This window comes from Podarcis bocagei (assembly GCF_964188305.1).
Source record: "Podarcis bocagei genome assembly, chromosome: 8".
Taxonomy (NCBI): Eukaryota; Metazoa; Chordata; class Lepidosauria; order Squamata; family Lacertidae; genus Podarcis; species Podarcis bocagei.
Genome location: NC_138133.1, coordinates 26,183,049 through 26,194,927, shown reverse-complemented (window position 1 = coordinate 26,194,927; position 11,879 = coordinate 26,183,049). Strand labels below are relative to the sequence as shown.

Genomic DNA, 11,879 nt, shown 5'->3' with positions numbered 1-11,879 from the left:
AAGCGGGTTCCAGTTCCGCTGGAAAGCCCCGCATATGGCGGCGTCCAAATGGGAACAGAAAGTGAGGGGTGTAACTCTTTCCCGTTTCTATGGTTCTCGAGTCTGAGCGTGGGCGGATGGGAGAGGAAGAATGGAATGTTCTGCTTTTAGGGAGCGTCTCTAAAAAGTCAGCCGCCGGGCGCCGGAGTAGAACACCCTTGATTTGTTGATGCATATAGGCCTTCCCAGGGATGCTGGAGAAAAGGCAGTGGTGCAAACGAAGACTGCTCTCCTTAAGTCAGCTACTTGAGAGTCGGTTGCATTTAGCTTACTTATCCTCAGAGTAGATTCTTTTTGACATGAATGCGCCTGAGTGGCATAGGTCCCTGAATTTCAATGTTAGCCATCAACTTCAGTAAATCTACTCCGAGTACAGATGAGTTGACGACTACTTCTGAGTGGACAGAGAGTGCGGGGATGCGGTCATTAGGGCCCGATCCTATGCTGTTATCTCATGTGATGAAGACCCCGCACGGGACCAAGGAAACATTGAACGTTGCAAGATGCACACTTATTTCCAATATATATATGCCATCCTATAAGCGTGTTCTCAAGGCACCCTGCAACAAAGAATTAAAATGAATTTATGATATGTAATAAAACATTAAAAGCGGTGTGAAAAATCTTGATAAAAATGAGTTTAAACCAGAACAGATTAAGAGAGCTGGAAAAATTGCCTGGTGCCAAATCGGCATCAGGGTGCAGGTGCCTGGGCAATTCTCTAGGGGGAAGCGCTGCTACTTGGTACCCCTCGGAATAAAATCTTTAGGTGCGCGTGGAGATAATAAATCTCTCGGGTGCCCGGGTCTCAAGCCATGAAAGCACCGACTCGAAAAATGGAAAGGCGTTTCTTTGAATCCTTCGACCTCCTACCATGGGTCCCATTGTCAACATTTACACCTGAATATTATTATTACCTAATCCATATTTTACATCTTTCCATGTTATCTATTGTAATCGTTACATTACAAGTGTTACTAAAATCCTGCTAATGTTTTCACCTGCTTACAGTGGTCTCCTAAATAAATTGTAAATTTCTCCCCCATTCTTTCTTGAAGTTGTTGTCTTCTTGGTTCCTGAGCTTTCCGGACAGTTTTGCCATTTCGGTATATATTCCATCAGTTGAACAAAGAAATCCCTACATGTGGTTATGTATTTGGTAATGTGATAACTTTTTACAATAAAAACTATTGCAAAAAAAGAAAAGTGGAAAGGTGTAGTAGCTTTCAAGTGTAACAGGGATGAAGGAAACCATCCCGCAGTCCTGCTCCGAGGCCATTTGCACATGCTCCCTTAGCGCTTTGGTAGGAGGGGTCTTGGGTATCTGCAAGGCAGCCTTGGCTTGGGAAGTTGGTGAGAGAAGCAGGGAAGGGCTTGGAGGAGCGGAAGCAGATCGGGACCAAGGGAAGCCATCCTGGTTTAGCTCCCCTGCGGAGGGGAGCAGAGGGGGAGGTCCTGCTTGTCTCCCCTCGCATAAGCTTGCGTGCGCAAGGTTTTCCGTCGCGTGGTGGCGGCGGATGATTTCGCAGGGGCGCAAGAACCCGAAGTTCTCGCTGATGGATCTGCGCAAAACTTTTACCCATGGGTAACAAAGGTAGATTTCTTTGATGGCCGACCCTGAGCATGAAAACCGGAGGAGGGGATTTGCTGGGCTCCTTCCTGGAAGACAAAAGCACAGCCGCTCCGTAATACAGTATATTCCCTTTTGCGCGCGCGTTAAACCTCGTACTTTGCGCATACTTCCCTCTTCGGTTTATAAATCGTTGCTTCTGCCCCCTAGTAAAGAGGAGTCGGTGCATATTTACCTCGCTTTATTTCACTCTATGATTTGCTCCCCCAGTACCGTGCACTTGAATCTAGAGGGGATTCGACCCGTATTACGTTAAATGAGTGCAGCATCTTCGATGTGCTCTGCATTTTCCAACCGCTTTTAAGAAGCGTTGCAAAAAAATGGTTGGCCTAAATAGTACGAGATCCCTGTATCCCTCTCTGTGCAGGTTTGTGTTAACTTGATGTTTGGAGTTAAAGATGCTGTGGTTTTGCTGGGTTTGTTTGTGAGCATTCACTTAAGATCAGTGCTATATAGAGCTTAATGTCTTTCCCGAAGTTAGCGCTTCCGTTACAGGAAACACTCATTTTTCAAGCAATAAATTGCAGGAAAACGCAGTTAATACAGGAAGAGCTTTGCTCAGACCAAAGGCCCATCTAGTCTAGCGTCCTCTATTTGCCCAGTAGCCAAGGGGAGCAGGCCATAGGTGTCACTTCTTGCATGGCCTCTCATAATTGGTGTCACTGCTATGTACATGGAGTGGCGGAGTGGCAGAGTGGCAGGGAGGCCAGCACTGCCCAGGCAGCCCAGTGAAGTCAACTTACACCAACATCCTCCCTCCCTCACCTCTCTCCCTCTTGGTAAGCCACAGTGATGGCAATGGTGGGAGGCCAGGGAATTGTTCCTGGGAGCCAACCAGCTTCTTTTCGAAAGCCCAAATCACAGCATGAGTGCAACAACCTGTTCCCCACTCGGGCTCACCAGCAATTACTATTCAGAGACATGCCACCTATTCAGAGACAGCCATTGTGGTCGGTCGCTAATGAAAGCGTCCTCCATGAATTTGTTTAACCACCTTTTGAAACCATCCCAGTCGATGGCCACTGCTGCCTTGTTTTAACAGTGTGTTGTGTGAACACACTACCCTTGGGCTGCAGGACTAAACAAACACATCTTTAAGCACCAAACTTTGAAATCCTGTTTGGAATTTAATTCCATAGGAACATTTGGACTTGTAAGTCAAGTAGGGATAGGCGATATCCGGTTTTGCAACATCACGATATATCTATGTATCACAACGTTTGAAATCAGGATGGAGCTATGTAGAGGCATTGGCTGGCTTCACGGTTTCCCCCACATTGTTATTTTTTGCATAGCGCGCACACACACCATGACTTGTGATACATTGCCAGGTCAAAAATTATGAAACCAATATCACAATATGGACTTTGAACCGATTTTGGATGATCACCGGTAGATCACCCAGTCCTAAAGTAAATATCTTCAAGATGAGGGTTGTGTTGGTGGGAGGAAAGAAAAATGACGCAGGACAAAAATAAAATAAAATAAAATATGGCTACTTGCTACAGTGGTTATATTCTGCCTCCATGGTCATTATGGTCAAGACAAAAATAAAATGTGGCTACTTGCTACAGTGGCTATATTCTGCCTCCATGGTCTGAGGTATTATGCTTCTGAATACCAGTTGCTGGAAACTGCAGGACAAAATATCGCTGTTGTGCTCACATCCAGCTTGTGGGCATCCCATGGGTATGTGGATGGTCCCTGTGAAAACGGGGCTGGAGTAGATGAGCTTTGGTCTGATCCCGTTGGGCTGTTCTTCTGTTCTAATAAAAGCAGAATTTCTTTTCATGTTTCTTTGTACTGACCACAGTTTTGATCATTGCTCTGCTTGTTTTGAACTCCCAGGAGTCCGGGGCAAATTCACCAATGATTGAAAAACAAAAAAACAACAAGACAATAACTAATAAGACCGAAAGACAGTTTGTAAGTAGACTTTCAATTTTTGAATGTGTTGGGTCTTTCCTCACCATTCATATTTTAACTTGACACGTTATTAACATCATGCACATTCATCATAGTCTTTCAAGCACACTGTATTTTCTATAAAAAAATTAATCCACAGTTTGCAAACTGCAATAGAGTAATGGATAATTCAGTGTAAGTTTATTTAATGGGGGGACGGGGTTTTAACTGGGGTGTGTGTGTTTTAAATTGTTTTAAAATGTTATATGTTAATTTGGATTTTTGTATTTGTGGAGTGGGAGATGATTTAGGGGCTTTGGTTGGGGAATGTACTTTTTATTAGTTTGTATACATTAGCATTGCTAATTGCTTTAATTGTGTACTTTGTGCTTTTATATTATAACTTTGTGTTGTGAACCACCCTGAGACCTACGGGTAAGGGGCGGCATACAAATTTATTTTAAGAATAGGAATAGCAAAAATAAGAGCAATAATTTAATGTAAAGCATAAAAATGGCTTTTGACATATTATCGGCTAAGGATTGGGGGGAGGGTGGAAGCACCCCACTACTCTAGAGGGGTGGATAGCTCAGTTGGTTAGAGCATGGTGCTGATACAGTGGTACCTCGGGTTAAGAACTTAATTCGTTCTGGAGGTCTGTTCTTAACCTGAAACTGTTCTTAACCTGAAGCACCACTTTAGCTAATGGGGCCTTCTGCTGCTGCCATGCCGCCGCTGCACGATTTCTGTTCTCATCCTGAAGCAAAGTTCTTAACCCGAGGTAATATTTCTGGGTTAGCAGAGTCTGTAACCTGAAGCGTCTGTAACCTGAAGCGTCTGTAACCCGAAGTACCACTGTAATGCCCAGCGTTGCAGGGAGTTAGACAAGATGATCCTCATGGTCTCTTGCAACTCTACAATTCTGTGTGGTATTGCATGCCATGCTTTACCTAGGAAGGGATGGGTAACATTCCCATTTGACTACTGGATATGGTAGTTTGGCTGCACAGTGAGAAGGATAGCTCAGTGGTAGAGTGCATGTTTTTTGGGGTGGAAAGTGACTTGCATCCCCTTGAGGCTCAACGTCACCCTGTCTGCCATTTCCCCCCCTCTGTAAATTTACATTCACATTCACCCGGTGCTATACCAGCTGCACTGGCTCCCGGTGGAGTACAGGATCAGGTTTAAGGTGCTGGTTTTAACCTTTAAAGCCCTATACGGCCTAGGACCCTTGTACCTACGGGACGGTCTCTCCTGGTATGTCCCACAGAGGAACTTACGGTCTTCAAATAAAAACATCTTGAAGGTCCCAGGCCACAGAGAGGTTAGGCTGGCCTCAACCAGAGCCAGGGCTTTCTCGGCTGTTGCTCCGATCTGGTGGAACGCTCTGTCACAAGAGACTAGGGCCCTGTGGGACTTGACATCTTTCCGCAGGGCCTGCAAGACAGAGCTGTTCCACCAGGCCTTTGGCCAGGGCACAGCCTGACTCCCTCCTTCGGCAATCTTCACAGAACTCCAGCCCAATGGTTGCCATCAATTTGATTTGAATTAATTTTATAATGAAATGATTTTAGAATGTTGTACTTTTTTATTGTTGTTAGCCGCCCTGAGCCTGGCTTCGGCTGGGGAGGGCGGGATATAAATATTATTATTATTATTATTATTATTATTATTATTATTATTATTATTATTATTATTTTTTTATAGGTTGTTAATTTCAACACCATGAGCCGCCGTGGAAACAACTGGGCCTACACTGAGGTCATTGACCTCCTGGATATATGGGGAGAGCAGAAGATCCAGAAGCTGCTTCAGAGCAGCTACAGAAATATGGACACCTTCCAAGTCATTGCAAGCGAGATGGCCAAGCGGGGACACGAACGCACTGCCCAGGAGTGCCGGACCAAGACTAAAACAATGCGGAGGGATTACAAAAAGGCCAAGGACAACCCCTCCTCGCTGGGCGGGCGCATGACGTGCCCTTTCTATGAGCAGCTCGATAGGATATTGGCCGGAGATTCTGGCTTCCAGCCCCCAAGGAGGCTACCGCACGCTGCTCTGCCGGAGGAGTCGTCAGGGGATACCAATTCCCCGTGTCCCCTGGCGGAAGGAGCCGTGCCCGTGGTGCCAGAGGACTATAGCGAGAGTCCGGATCAGTTTTCCCCATGCACGCAGATCGCCGTGGAGATCTCCGACTCCGCCACGCCCAGTCCCATGTTCTACATGACGAGGGCGGCCTCCGCGAAGCCTGCAAGCATGTCTTGGCCGGTAGCAAGTAAGATCTCTGCTTTGTGCCTGGGAGAAAGTTGTAGCAATGATAATAATTTTATTCTTTATACGCCACCCAGGCTGACTGACTGGGTTGCCCTAGCCACTCTGGGCGGCTCTCAACAAAATAAGAAAAACGCAGTACAGTGGTACCTCGGGTTAAGTACTTAATTTGTTCTGGAGGTCCGTTCTTAACCTGAAACTGTTCTTAACCTGAAACACCACTTTAGCTAATGGGGCCTCCTGCTGCTGCCGTGCCACCGGAGCCCGATTTCTGTTCTCATCCTGAAGCAAAGTTCTTAACCTGAAGCACTATTTCTGGGTTAGCAGAGTGTGTAACCTGAAGCGTATGTAACCTGAGGTACCACTGTAAAACGTCAAGCCTTAAAAACTTCCCTGAACAGATGTTGCCTTCAGATGTTGCACCTTGTGAGATTCTGTGCATTGGTCCGCCTGCGCTATGGCTGTGTTTATTTATTATGTTTTCTTACAGTTATGCCCTGTCTTCCTTCCATCATGGAACCCAAGGGGCAGGTGGTGCTCAAACGGTCTCCCATCCAAGCACTGAACAGACAAGCTTGGTTTCAGCAATGGGGTGGAGGAGAGGGCCATCCATGGCTCTAAGCCATGATGTCTATGGTCAACCTCCAAAGTTGGAGGCAGCAATGCTTCTGAATAGTAGGCCGTTCTTATGTGGCCTGTTCCTTCAGGCCATTCCCTGGGAGTATGCTGCTGCTTCTAGTTTAGGACAGTGCTTGTGTACTTATGCTATTCTAAGCTTCTCATAGGTATTTGGTTGTCTAATGTGAGAACGAAATGCTGGACCAGGTGGGCCTTTGGTCTGATCTAGGACTGGGCGATATATTGATACACCGTCCAAAACCGGTTTGAAGTCCACATCATGATATTGGTTTCATCATTTTTGACCTGGCAATATATTGCAAATCATGATGTAGGTGTGTGTACTATGCAAAAATCACAATGTGGGAAAAACCGTGAAGCCAGCCAACGCCTCCATCCTGATTTCAGGCATTGTGATATACAGTGGTACCTCAGTTTTCAAACGTTTCTGTTGACGAACAATTCGGTTTTCGAACATCATAAACCCGGAAGTAAATGCTTCGGTTTTCGAACACACCTCAGAAGTCAAACATGAAACGCGGTTTCCGTATTGAGTTTTCTGTTTTGAGTTTTTGGTTTTCGAACGTTTTGGAGCTCGAACGGTCTTCCGGAACGGATTACGTTTGAAAACCGAGGTACCACTGTATAGGTATATTGCGATGTTTAGCTGGTGATATATCACAATATTGAAAACCAGATATCACCCAGCCCTAGCCTGACCCAGCAGGCCGCTTCATATGTATAAAAAATATTAATTCACACATCTTTTTTCGTTCCCGCTAGAAGCTGATCACCCGGCTCCATCCCTCTCCTCTATGTTCCCCAGTAACCCTGGCAGCTCATCAACCAAAGGTTCAAGAATGGGTAAATATGAAATGATAACATGACGAGATGAAGAAAAAAAACCCAGTTTAAAATGAGTATATAAAAAAAAACCCCAAAGTGTTTCTGTTCGGTATTATAGGGACAGAAATCCCCCTACCCATGTTAAAGTTGTTTATGTATTTAGCAACAGCAGGATTCTATATGTCCCAACCAAGGAAGAATGGATAAGTAAGATAATAGACTATGAAGAACTGGCAAAATTATGAGAATCTAATTATGAGTGTTTTATATAAGAATGGATGCCTTTTTCAGACTATTTAAAGAAATATTATAGTATGATGAACTTGCAAGCAAGATTTGAGCTATGAGCAACAGAGGTAATTAGATTATAATATTATGGTTACGATTTAATAGATCGGGTACAGCAGAAGGGGAGAAACAACAACTGCATGGAAAAATAAGAGAAAAGATGAAATTGTGTTTTGATTGTATATGTTAAAAATGTTGAAACTTAATAAAACATAACTGCGGGGTAGAGAAGGGGTAAATACATCACTGAACTCATTTTGTTAGTACGGTATTTAACATACCCAGAGTCCTTTTGTATCACATTGCAGTGTGCACTCTCCTTTTTAATATATGGCTGTGTGTTTGTGTTTGTGTTTGTGTGTGCCTGTCTATCTCCAGATGCAACGGTGGCCCCTTCGTCGGCTCTGCTTCCCAACTGCCCGACTCTGTCTCCCGAAGGGCGGCTGACCAGAGTCCGAAAGCGCCAAAGAAAAACCAGGAACGACTTGGTCATGGAATTGTCGCGAATAGCAGACAGGAGGGTACAGACCGCAACTGACAGAATCCTGTCTTCCTTGAACCGGTATGCCACCGCAGACCTTCAGGACCGTGAGAGGGACCGGGCAGACACGGCACAAATCATTGCCATCATGCATCGCCAGACAGAACTGCTGGAATCGCTGGTGCAGATGCAGTCTGTCGAGCAGACACCCGTGTCCCCTGCACCCTCGTGGCACCCTCGGCCACGCTCCGCCATCTCTCCCCCCTCCCGTTCGGGTGTCCCCAGGAGGACACTGGTGCCCCGGGTGAACCACAGGCGGAGACCACAGAAGTACAGCCCCTAACTGTACTGCTGAGGAAGAGGGTTTCCTAGTTAAAGTTGCTGGGTGCTACTGGAACAATATATCGAGAGCCTACACTCAAAGGCATTTGTATTAACGGCTGGAGTTTCTAATGCTTAGAATAGGACATAAACAGTGAGGCATAATATATGCTACTGATGCCTCAGTCGTGTACCCATTCTCCTGAAAATGAGCCCCCTTGAACTCAGTGGGACTTACTTTTGAGTAGTTATGCATAGCGTTGTACTCTTAAGTGTTTGGATTTAGATGCTCCGGAAGACTGTTTTGTAGCATATGTTCCAAAGACACCAAGATTAATTATCTGGTTCCTTATTGGCCCTGTGGGTTAGACACTTAGGTGCTAAAAAACTTAATGGGTCCTCGCCTAATTGTGTTGATGGCCAATGCCACCCCCCCCTCCACATCTTCCTTTTTTTAAAATTTTGTATTCCATGAAACGTCATTTAAGTTTTAAACTCTTTGCCCCCTGTTTTAATTAAAAACACCCTGTTATCATCTTGGAGGTGGCATAAACATGCAATGGTTGGGGTGAGATCAACAGTGGTTCTTCCAGTGGTGCAACAATAAAGCTTGCTAGCACATTTGCAAAGCTAAGCAGGGTCTGTTATGGTTTCAAATTGGATGGGGGACCACATGTTGAGATTCTTGCATTGCAGAGGGTTGGACTTGATGACCCTCAGGATCCCTTCCAATTCTACAATTCTGTGCTTCCCTCTTCTACTTGGTTTCTTTGTCCTCTTTTGATAGGTGGGTCCAGCTTTCTTCTATGCAAACAGGATGGGCATATACTATGGACATAATACATGAATTTGTGTATCATGTAGGGTGGGAACATAATATAAACTAATATCAAACATTTATTTAATGCTAACCATAAGCTAGTTGAAGTATAGACCAGAACAATAATGCAGTCCTTAAACATAGGGTTTTGGACACCTCCATGCACCAACTTGCCATGGCTAAGGCTTGGTCCTTTTCTGCTCCCTTTCTCCTAAATCATCACTTTTGTAATATTCAGAACATTTCCCTTCCTGGCTGAAAGCATGACATCTGCTGCACAGCTATGGCCTGGCCTCCATGGTTCATCTGTAGTGTGGGGAGGTGAGACATGTCTTGATGTCACTGGTAGATATAGGTTTTGAAAACCATGGGGCAGACCTGGCCCTCGGATGTTTATGTTGGGTAGGTGAGATGGGTGTTGCAAGGAGAAGTTACAGATGGATTTAAAAACGGGGCTGAGAAGCTGGAAGGTGAAAGGACTTCATCAGCGGAAGGGAGGGCGAGGCGTGCATTCGACCTGGAGGACAGCAGGACGCAAGATGCCATGCAGGCTGATTTCAGATGAGCTCGCATAGGTGAATGAGGATAAAAACGAGATACATGGGAATTGGAGGTGGAGAGTGTTAAACGCAGGGCTATTTTTCTAGGTGCCGGAACTTAACATCTCCCTTCTTCTCTTATAATGCCAATGGTGCCCACATGAGAGGTGGGAGACTTTCCGGCTGAAAAAATGCCGTGGTGTAATAACTAAAAGCTAAGTGTTGGTTGTCAAGATCAGTAGGGATTCAGTACAACAACTTAAGGGGAGGGTGATGTGATCAGAGGAAGGGAAGCAAGAATGCTGTTTGGTTGCTTCTGGACAACATCTCTGCTCGGTGGTGGCACTGCAAAGGAAGTAAGGGAGCAAAGTATCTCACAGGAGAGGTACCATCTAGTGAGAGTGGGGGTGGCTCTCTTAATCCCCCCCAGCTTTTGTTTTTGTAACCTGTGCCAGTTCCACTGGCCTGTTGGACTAGCAGCAATAAATGGGGATTGGCGCAACTTCCATCTTGGTTGCTGACACTCAGCGCATCGCATGAGCATGCCTGCCGCTCTATAATTGCTGCAGGAAGTAACAGTGTAAGACAAAGGTGCATGGCTTAGTGGCATGCAGCGAATACAGAGAAGGCTTATAGATACCCAAAGTAATGATCTTCAGGATCTATAGGAAATGATACAGTTGGAACATGGATGCTACAGTGCATGAGTGGCTTTAAAACTTACTTCCAGGGATCTTTCAGTGAGAAAAAATAAAACAGTGGGCAGTTTTTACCGGAAGAAAACTTCCTCACTGCTGTTTATCTCTGCCACCATTTGCAGACACCGAAGATTATTGGGTATGTGCTAGGGTAGAGCTTTCCAAAATTTTCATGTTGGTGGTACACCTTTTAGACATACATCATTTCACGACACAGTAATTCAATTTTACTAGCAAACCGGAGGTTAAACTAACCCCTTTCCAACCCCGGGAGGAGAACAGGGAGCATTCGTGCGACACACCTACACACGACAGTCAACACACATGTCGCGACACACAGTTTGGAAAGCTTTGTGCTAGGGAATACCGTTGGATCACATGGGGCAGCGGAGAGATCCTGCAGGACTGACTTTTGCCCTATTTGGGGCTGCTTAAGCCCAACAGCAGGTGTGGGGAAACTTTGGCCCTGCAGATGTTTCTGAACTTCAACTCCCATGGTCCCTGGCCTTTGTCCATGATTGCTAGGGCTGATGGGAGTTGTAGTTCAGCAACATCTGGTGGGCCGAATGTTCCCCACTTCTGCCGTACAGCAGATACATAAAGGCACGCAATACCTATAACTTATTGAAAGAGTGGCAACCCAGTTGAGAGTGTAGCCAGTTTTGACTTGTTGGATAGAATTAACAGATGAATCTGTGGGCTTAAGCAGTTGTGGAGAGGCCATACCACAGACCCTTGGAGAATGGGGAGCAAATTATTTTTGTCCACAAAAAAGCAATTGATGAGAATTGTGCTTACCGTGGATTTGACAGGTGTGCTAGGTCCCTTGTTTCAGCAAGATGGCAAGCAAGGGTTGCGTTGAGAAATACAAGGGATATCCTAGGTTAGAATGGTATTTTAGCTTTCTTTTGTAATGGCAAACGTCTTTGCTTGCTTGTATTATAAACCCTGCTTCATAAAAACTTTGTTTCAAATCAAATTTGCCTCCCTCTCTCTTTCTGCATGATGTGTTATCAGTAGGCTGCATGCTCATTGGATGTGGTTTAAGTAGGGTTAAGTACACCGACCTGCTTCAGGCAAGGGATGCAAGGCAAAACAAGGGAGGGATAATGGTGAGGGACGCGGGTGGCACTGTGGGTTAAACCACAGAGCCTAGGACTTGCCAATCAGAAGGTCGGTGGTTTGAATCCCCGCGACGGGGTGAGCTCCTGTTGCTCGGTTCCAGCTCCTGCCAACCTAGCAGTTCGAAAGCATGTCAAAGTGCAAGTACAGTGGTGCCCCGCAAGACGAATGCCTCGCAAGACGAAAAACTCGCAAGACGAAAGGGTTTTGCGGTTTTTGAGCTGCTTCGCAAGACGAATTTCCCTATGGGCTTGCTTCGCAAGACGAAAACGTCTTGCGTTTTTTTCAAGTTTGTTTCCTT

At 45.5% G+C, this 11,879-nt stretch overlaps 1 protein-coding gene across 2 annotated transcripts; it reads left to right on the top strand.

The window, feature by feature from the left end:
* Positions 1-1,370: 1,370 nt before the first annotated feature.
* Positions 1,371-11,435, top strand: LOC308593814 (uncharacterized protein). Of its 2 annotated transcripts, XM_081206548.1 has the most exons (5): positions 1,371-1,633; positions 3,518-3,595; positions 5,282-5,849; positions 7,247-7,327; positions 7,976-11,435. In XM_081206548.1, exons 2-5 carry the CDS (start codon positions 3,539-3,541, stop codon positions 8,419-8,421), a joined length of 1,152 nt encoding a protein of 383 aa, XP_081062674.1. In that variant the 5' UTR covers positions 1,371-1,633; positions 3,518-3,538; the 3' UTR covers positions 8,422-11,435. The 2 variants fall into 2 exon arrangements, with proteins under 2 accessions (XP_081062674.1, XP_081062675.1); XM_081206549.1 differs by lacking the exon at positions 3,518-3,595.
* Positions 11,436-11,879: the final 444 nt, after the last annotated feature.

What these genes read in the sequence shown, in the direction of transcription:
- LOC308593814 (XM_081206548.1), top strand. Translation starts at nt 3,539, where the DNA reads ATGATTGAAAAACAAAAAAACAACAAGACAATAACTAATAAGACCGAA. An exon ending in CATGTCTTGGCCGGTAGCAA is followed by an intron (nt 5,850 to 7,246) that starts GTAAGATCTCTG and finishes CGTTCCCGCTAG; the next exon opens with AAGCTGATCACCCGGCTCCA. An exon ending in AACCAAAGGTTCAAGAATGG is followed by an intron (nt 7,328 to 7,975) that starts GTAAATATGAAA and finishes GTCTATCTCCAG; the next exon opens with ATGCAACGGTGGCCCCTTCG.